At 41.2% G+C, this 9,572-nt stretch overlaps 1 protein-coding gene across 1 annotated transcript in view; it reads right to left on the bottom strand.

The window, feature by feature from the left end:
• Positions 1-879: 879 nt before the first annotated feature.
• LOC124254751 overlaps positions 880-9,572 on the bottom strand; it is a 26,231-nt gene continuing 17,538 nt past the window's right edge. The window contains exons 4-6 of the mRNA XM_046688599.1: positions 4,605-5,432; positions 3,357-4,368; positions 880-2,476 (exon numbers count right to left, since the gene is read on the bottom strand). Of these exons, the coding sequence (XP_046544555.1) occupies positions 1,481-2,476; positions 3,357-4,368; positions 4,605-5,432 (2,836 nt within the window). The 3' untranslated portion in view covers positions 880-1,480. The remainder of the gene's footprint in view (positions 2,477-3,356; positions 4,369-4,604; positions 5,433-9,572) is intronic.

The following is a 9,572-nucleotide window of genomic DNA, read 5'->3' as shown; positions in this document are numbered from 1 at the left end:
TTAAAATTGTACAAAATATATTGATGTCAAGAAAATTTCATATCCACAGGAGAGTGCACTCACTGCCAGGAGGTTATCTAGATGGGTTCATTTTATCGGACATAAAAATGCCAACAGGTTTTTAAAAGTCAGGTATTGATGCAGATAAATGTCTGGCAAAACTTGAAAAATTCAAGGAAAGTTTTAAGATATTTGATTCCAGCTAAATCCCTGTAGGATGGTAACACAAGCCTAATGCCATCAGTTCATTGTGATCTCTGCAATGTGACATAGTATCTATGTGGGTTCATCCAACAATTGCAATCAGTCTAGTACAATACAGGTCACCCAGTGTTGTATATTCCCCAGGGATCTGATAATGAATATTGAGTGCCCACCTAACTACTGACTGGGGTGTATCTCATGCTTGGTAACGGTGTTAGCATATACACCGAAACGTCGCATCCATTACAATAAAGACGTCCATTAAGATTTGTTCCTGTTGTGGGGTGATGATGTCAGCACTTTGAGCATGCTGATAGAAGGATGCGATGCTCTACATCATTATCATTATTAGTTACAGGGGTTCAAAAATCCCATCGCCCGACGCCCGGGACAAGCCAGTTTTCATTTCGGGCAACCAAATAATGGTATCTTACTTGTCCGTGGGCTACTAGATAATTTCCACTTATGGTTTCAAACTGCAAATAAACTTTGATTTAATTTCATATCTGCTCAAAATGTAGCTATTACATTTCGCAATGATAATAAAGTAGAGTTATCTTTCTTTGCTATTTATCACTTTTCAATAAATAGTCCAATAAACATTAACATCAAATACCATGTTGATTTCTTCTTTCATAATTACATCATCATAATTATGTCATAAAATCAGGGCAAGTGGAAAATTAGTCAGGACAAGTTACTTTCTTAAAGTCACTTGCCCTGTGGCAAGTGTCTTTTTAAAAAAAAATTGAACCCTGACTTATCAAGGTGTTTGGTTTGTTGTATTGCAATATTCCAGCTATATGATGTCAACATGTATACTCCAGGTACAATGACAATGACAACTATGACACCATCGTGAGCCTCCTGCAACCAAAACAAGTGGCTGGGACCTGAATACAGGACACTTTTATGGATAACAGCTTCTTTTTATTCTTTACACGACGTTTCAGAGCTAATTCTTGCTCCTTCATCAGGCAATAAGTGACATGAACCAGTACAACAGCATCGTCCACAAGAACATCAGGACCAACAACCACCTCACCTTTCTACTACGCTGCAGAGATAACAAGATAATTCCTAAAGGCCTACGTTTGAAGTCACCTGTCCAACCACCGTGTAAAGAATAAAAAGAAGTTGTTATCCATAAAAGTGTCATGTATTCATGTTCGTCCAACTTCTAAATGCCTTTCAAAACCTTCATTTGGCTGGGACCTATTCCAACAACAACAGAAATTAGTGCCAATGGGAGAGATAGATAGGAGCAACTGTGACTTCAGTACATCCAGGAATGTGCTGACATTGGATGTGGAAGGGACGGGTTGTGTCCCATATTGGGAGGAAGGCGTTGATCGGGATGCGTCGCCACCATCCCCTGGTGACTGGGATGAGGTAGGGCAGTCGGCTGCAAGGGGGTTAGAGGCTGCAGGCATCCTTGTCCTACAACCAAGCCATTCTGACCTTGAACCTGTGACAGAGCATGCTGGCCGGACACCACCTGTAACCCTGCTTGGTTACCTGTGGCGAACATTGGGCTTGGGTCAGAGGCCAGGGCGTGGATGGGAATTCCTCCTGAAGTTGACAGGACATGATCAGAGACCATCGGAACATTATTGTCTGAATAATAGGAGTGATCAACAGCCACCATCATCCTATGTGTGGGTCTCTCTTTGTCCTCAGCCAGATCCTGCTGCTCCGAGATCTGGCTGGAGTCTATTGTTGTGAGCACAACATGCTCTGTCAAAACACGAGGTTCTTCAACATCTCCCATTTCAACGTCCATCACGGATGTGCTTTCAGCGTCTCGGATGCTCTCTGTTGCTTCTTGCAGGATATCCCTTTCTTGCTGGGCAGCAACGTTGTCCTTGTGGCCAGGTTTCAGTCGGTCAGGAAGATGGAGTTTTCGCATCTTTCTTTCATGACGAAGTTCATGCTTCTTCCGATCATTGGTTCTCTTGAACCCCTTGCCACAAAAGCTGCACTTATGAACCATCTGCTCTGAATGGCGTCGCATATGATCCTGACGCAAGGTTGCTTTTGCAAAAGCTTTTCCACAAATATCACATCCAAAAGGACGTTCACCTGTGTGGATGCCCATATGACTCTGAAGGGCATGGTTGTTAGAGAAGCCATGTTTGCAGACACTGCAGTAGAGTAGTCTCCCCTTGCAATGCTTCTGCTGGTGGAGTTTGAAGTAGGACGGATTGACGAACCAGTCGCCACATGTGTGACACTGGATCAGGTTCTCCCCTGTGTGAGTCTTACGATGAACCTGAAGCAGACAAACGTCAATAGTACAAAATTATGATTATGTCCAACTCCAAAGATAATAATTCAAACTATTCATCAGAACAGATTGATCAGTGTGAAGTTTTCAAATCTGTTCCATTTAACCTAGTAATCATGACCACGAAGGATTTCGACAGTCAATGACCAGTATCTGTATGACAAAGGTTAAAACAGGCATGACACTAAAATACCCTAAAACACTGCATTAAATATTTAAATGGATATCACAAATGACGAAACTAAATCTGAACTTACAAGTCCTACACAAAGGTTCCCAGTACTTTTTTAAACAATGAATTACAAGCAACCATGGCAAAAAACAATGAGTGTGTGACTTGTGAGTGGGTTCGACACTGCTTTAAGCAATATTTCATATATAATATGGCATGTCAGCCTTGGGGAAAAGTCTGCCAATGCCAGTTTGGTGAAACCCACAATCACCTGTATGGTGCTCACAGACCTAATATATAATCAGGTTGAAACCACCAATCATAAGTTTATGGCAAGAAGAAGAAATGTAACTCTTCACCATGAACTGTAGTGCCTCAGATGACTTGGCCACCCGTGCATATTAAAGAGTGAGTGAGTGAGTGTAGTTTTACGCCGTACTCAGCAATATTCCAGCTATATGGCGGCAGTCTGTAAATAATTGAGTCAGGACCAGACAATCGAGTGATCAACAGCATCGATCTGCACAATTGGGATACAATGACATGTGTCAACCAAGTCTGCGAGCCTGGCCACCCGATCCCGTTAGTCGCCTCTTAAGACAAGCATGGGTTACTGAAGATCAATATTCTAACCCGGACCTTCACAGGTCGCATATTAAAGAGGCCCTGGATGAAGAAAATGTTGGAACTTACCTGAAGGTACCAGGAACTGCGATACATGCGCCCACAGATGTCACACTTGTGTGGCCGGTACCCGGCATGGGTCTGGTTGTGAGACTTCAGGGCATTGGATGTCAAAAACGACTTCCCACACAGCTCACAGATGAACTTCTTTGCCCCAAAATGAATGTTGGTGTGCTTAGTTAGCTGCCTCGGAGTTGCAAAACCTTTCCCACATTCATTACATTTGTGTGGCCGATCATCTATGTGCACGACCACATGACGATTCAAGGATTCCTTCAGAGTAAACTTTTTGTTGCATACATCGCACTTAAATGGTTTCTCGCCAGTGTGAATTCTAAGATGGAGTTTGAGGTCACTTGCATCAAAGAACCTTTTGTCGCACATCGTACACTTGTGAGGCTTGTCGCCAGAGTGAGTCCGTTTATGACGATTCAATCGGGACAATGTAAGACAACCTTTACCACAAAAGTCACAAACGTATGGTCGGACACCAGAATGGATTCCTTGGTGCTGCGTCAGAGTTTTTCCGGAGTGGAATTCCTTACCGCACGTATCACATTTGACAGCTTTGCTGCTATGTACACGCTGATGGATGTGGAATGATGAAGAGTTGGTGAAACATTTACCGCACTTATCACACTGGTACGGCTTCTCGCCAGTGTGGTTGCGCTCATGTACCTTCAGGTAACACACTTCAGTGAAGCCTTTACCACAAACAGGACACTTGTACGGCCGGTCAGCTTCATGTGTCTTCATGTGATGGGTCAGGTGGCCATTCCTCACAAACGCGTTCCCACATATCGTGCACTGGAAAGGTCGTTCACCTGTGTGTATTCTCATGTGGTACTTGAGCCGACTTGGGATGTGAAAACCTTTGCCACAAACATTGCATTCATATTCCGTACTGTCGCTGTGAACACGTTCATGACTCTTCAGAGTCTTCAGCATTTGGTAAGTTCTTCCACACACAGCACACTTGTAAGGGCGGAGATCACTCACACTTCTTTTTCTTTTCGTTTCTCTTCGGTTTCAGTATTTTTACCCTTTGAACTTTCCTTTTCATTCACAACTACATTTTCACTTATGACTTTACTTTCACTTGTCACATCTGTCTCCTTCTTTGCACTTTTCCCGGTACTATCGGCTTCAACCAAATTATCAGTCATCTGATCACTACTGGGTACTTCATGAGAATTTACATGTTGAAGAATTTCGTTCTTTGATACAAAACTCTTACCACAAACATTACATTCAAACTTTTTGATTTTGGATCTTCTAGTTGTCTTCACAACTTCCTTGAACATGGAAGTCTTATTGCAAGACTGGTCAGGAGAAAGCTCCACATCTTTAGCTGACTCCAGTTTCAAAACCTTCTTCATTTTCTGCGGCCTTGTTGCAGGCTTAGCCCTTGCTGTGGGAGTCTGGGATGGCCCGGAGGCTTTTCTTCTAGTCAAGGGTTTCATGTCTTCCTTTCTCTGCCGATCATCTTCATCTTTATCATCCTCAACATCATCATCCCCATCCTCTCGGACATCTGAATCTACATCTAACATCTCCATCATTTTGATTGTTGTTTTCCTCCTCCTTGGGTTCCCCCTTCTTTGTCCTCCTGCTTCGTCTTCCTTTGGTGCTGCATCTGTAACAGCACTGACAGCATCACACTGCAGCTTCTCATCAGCAGCCTTCCCTGCTACACAATGCTCACATCGACTTTTATCACTCAATTCAAAGATCATATTTATTTCCCCAGCATTTTGAGGAACATGATTTCGGCATGTTGTACAGTTCCCAGCTATTTGGTGAACCTTGCAATATGAGCTCTTACACTGGATCACACCCCGCTCGAGCATATCCATGAAATGAGGCATCATCTCATTGTTTTCAATATGGACTCGGATCTGCAGATCAACGTCTTGTTCATTGATTACCTTTGTCTGGACGACATGACACATGAACGCTGCCTCCATCACCTGTAGACTTTCAGACAGCTGGTCTACTAGGCGACTGTCTTTTTCAGACTGGTTCTCTCTTCGGCCATCTTCTACCTGGTAAATGGGTAAATTGGGCTCTTCATCTCCACTGTCGCTGTCAGTAAAGGACACCTCCATATTTAGAGCAAGTCTCAGTTCTCTTTGTATGTTTTACATACAGCCATCATGTTCGGATCATGGTATCCTGAAATCTGAATGCTTTTTCATAAATATGTGAAATTAAAAAACATATTAGAAGTAAGAGTCAGTTTAACAATCTAACTAAAATCCAATCTTTTACTCCCATACAATACCTCACTGAGTGAATATTTCACCACAACTCATTAGGAGTCAATCAGATAATCGATGATCTGCTTCTAAATCCTTATACCAGTGATTATTGATGAAACATGCATTCAGATCTAAGAAAACTGGATTTCTGTAAATCTCTTCAAAGCTATTTTCATATACAAAGGAGGTACCTTGTGAAGTAGACCATCATGTTCTGTCCAACATTAAATTATACAAATTGGAAACACCAAGACAACCAAGTACATAATTACTAAGGCTGTACAATACAACCGGTTTACCGGTATTTACCGGTTCAGACATGAAAACGATACGTATTGCGATACGCTGATCAAAAAACGGTATTTTGGACAACTTAGTAACACTCGGAAATCTTCGGATATTTCCTTGTTTCATTTTCGCCAAATATTATTTACATTTTTATTTTGTCATGATTAAAGGTTGTTGTTGAAGCTTAATCAAGCATAGTTATTTGGTTGTGTTTTTGCTTTATAAATCAAGCTTTAACTCGATTACAAGTAGTTTTATGTTTAAAAATACTTCTTGCAATATATATCCCAATATGTGCTTTCGCATCGCAATATATCGAAATATGAAAATTCTCTGCAATACCCACCCCTAATAATTACCTAATAATCTACGAAAAAATAGGATTAAATTCAATGTAGTCTGTTGTTTTCACTATAAACTTATCTTTTATAATTTACTATAGATGTGTTATAGTCATGAATGCGATTAGAAAGATAACAGAATGTTTCTTATCTATCAGTATGCAATCATCTATTCTAAGTCGAACTGACAGCTGTTGATTTTTGACAGGTGGGAACATCCTACATTCGCTGTTTGGATACACCATCACAGATATAAACTAAGGCACATGTAACAAATCATACACATTTCAACACTAAGCCTGATTTTGTGTAATCTTAGATTGAAATAATAACTTTCATCGTAACGTACTAAAGATTTTGATCAGCTGTTGAAATAGAACAACATTGAAAGAACACTTATTAGAGACGGCCAAATACTTATTTATAGCAACTACTTACTCCTCAAACATTACTTCAAGAATAAGATGGTTACTCAGTCGTGCATTCGCTGTGTATTCTTGATACTGTGTGTTTCGTGAAATGCTTGACATGATTCGCCATGATTTATACAGGGGAGACAACTCTTTGGCCTAAGAAGAACGTGTACCGTTACAAACTGGGACAGGGCAGCTGACTTTTTTGACGGCACAACTTGATTCGACCGACGTTTATATATGATACATCTGGGTTAAAACCAGAATTGGACACAAGTACTACCTGTCATCGTGTTGCATGCAGATAATCAGAGTAATTATTCACTTGAAGTGGCTGCATACAACATTACATATGTAAATATTTATCTGTGCGGAAGCGCAATTGTAAATGACAGCTGGTATGGTCCAGGGATACTCTACATCCCTGTATGGTCGAAGGGCTTCACATTAATGCATTCTTTCTCTTGCCTGGACTTTATGTATACATTTTGTCAGAGACCATATACAGACGGTATATGGTCTCTGATTTTTGTATATAAATTATTTGACAAACACCTTCATCATTTTCAGGCAAAAGCACCGAAATATTTCTGGTTGGAAACAACAAATTGAAAATCTAAGCGTATAATAATCTTTCATGAAGTTTTCCCAATTTCTTGTGGATGTGTCACCTCTGCCCTATGGGTATTTTGAGAGAACACTTTGCAGAAAAGAAGATTTGAAGAATGTTTTCACTGAGCAAAACAGTTTCCATCTACCACATACTACACCTTGTAGTTAACTGTCGTATACAATGAGGAAATCACGACGAGGGACGTGCGCCTTCATGTTGTTCGGTGTGGTTTACGATATGCACAAATTCGATTCAAATTATAAAGAGAAGATGTTCACCGTGGATTAGACGTAAACCGTCCTGAAACTTAGCGTTTGCTGCATTGGTAAATCGTGCGCCTTAACGAAGGGGACAGACACAGTAATAGAACAGCACGCCATTTAGCCCCGAACGAGGATTGTTCATTTAGGTCACAGACAACATCTTTTTTCTGTTAGTACTCTGGCTTAGATTAATCGTTGCTACGTATTAAATTTGGCGTCTTAGAAAGGAAACAGAGTTCGCTCTAACCCCATGTATAGTGTAATAATGTACAGTTTTGCCCTGAACTATTTAAGGCACGAATACGCTTGTATTACACTATATGCACGTGGGCCTCGTGCTTGCGCCTGAGTGCTTTAACGTTATAATGGTTCAGGGCAAAACTGTACATTATTACACCATACATGAAGTTAGAACAAACTGTATCTATTGATTATTAAATAGACGTGCGCAGTTTGTTGATTTCGGAAGGCCATAAAACCCGGCGTTTGTTCAAGGTAGGCGTTCATTTTTCCAGAAGGCAATTTTTACATCAAACCCTTGTGTTTTCCCTCACGTTCTGCACCTGAAACTGATACTGATACGGTACACATGCAGCGTGACTTCTGAGAGACCTAAATTGGCAAAAGAGATATTGACATAACTAAATATCGTTGACTTATAGGCATCAAGGCTTTTATTCAAAGCAGGTATGTATTGAGGTGAGGTGAAATTGGGTTTAACGTCGTGCTTGAGAATATTTCGCTCATATGACGACGTGCATGCGTGTGTACGTGTATGTGCGGCTGCTTGTACTAGCCCAGACTTAAGCTGGTTTTATAGTGCTAGAGATACCAAGCCGCAGTGAAGCATGAATACCCCTCTCAGACACATTATACTGACTCTGAGCCGACCAGTCCTTGTTGTACCCATTAATGCCGAGCGCCAGGCAGGGACCAACAAGTACCATATTTTAACGTCTTTTGGTATGACGCGGTCGGGGATCGAACACGCGACCTTCCGCTCTCCAGGCGGACGCTCTAACCACTACACCACGGAGGCGGTAGGTATGTATTGAAGAATTTATGAGTGAAGATGAGTGGTTATCATGGTTACAGTTGCCTTCGATTTGTTTCTGTCTTCCCCAGTTAAACTGGGATCCATATGGCATGTCTAAAATAGAACCAAATTAGCAAAAATGGCAAATAATTTAGTTGATGGAAACAATCAAATATAACATTGGTTTACCTCTAGGATAAACAGACACAACCTGTCTATTATGTGTATTCACTATACATGTATTTAACATACAGTGTTTTGCAATTTTACAACATTCAACTGCACCATACAAATTAGGATACATTCAACATAGACAGCATTCTTGGTTCAAATATAATGTGTAATACAATATATTGTGTGACCGCCTCCGTGGTGTAGTGGTTAGAAGCTGTCCCCCGAGAGCGGAAGGTCGCAGGTTCGATCCCTGACTGTGTCATACCAAAAGCGTTAAAACATGGTACTTGTTGGTCCTTGCCTCGCTCTCGGCATTAATGGGTACAACAAGGAATGGTCGGCTCGGAGTCAGTATAATGTGTCTGAGTGGGGTATTCATGCTTCACTGCGGTATGGTATCTCAGTGGGCTAGCGCTATAAAACCAGCTTCAGTCTGGGCTAGTACAAGCAGCCGCACATACACATACACAGGCATGCACGTTGTCATATGAGCAAAATATTCTCAAGCACGACTTTAAACCCAATTTCTCCTCACCATATACTGTGTGTCTTCTCACTAGTTTCTTCTGTGTTGTTTGGGGTTACAATGTGTAAAATAATATTTCCAACATGGGATTATATGCAATATTGGTGTGTTTATCATAAATAGAAATTCACAAACTGGATAGAGATGTTTGGTGTGGTGTGAGAATAGGTCCCCATATTTGTCAGAATAGGCGGTTGTGGATCAGTTGGTCAGTGATTTGGTTAATCGTGTGACCTGGTTTGTCAGATCAGATGCAGTATAACTATACAGGTCCCTCTTCCTAGAGATGGAATATTGCTGGGCGATGCAT

This window comes from Haliotis rubra, unplaced genomic scaffold (genome assembly GCF_003918875.1).
Source record: "Haliotis rubra isolate DU_JTF1 unplaced genomic scaffold, ASM391887v1 Scf580, whole genome shotgun sequence".
Lineage (NCBI taxonomy): Eukaryota > Metazoa > Mollusca > Gastropoda > Lepetellida > Haliotidae > Haliotis > Haliotis rubra.
Note: the sequence above shows the minus strand (reverse complement) of the source record. Positions and strands in the feature narration are given on the sequence as shown.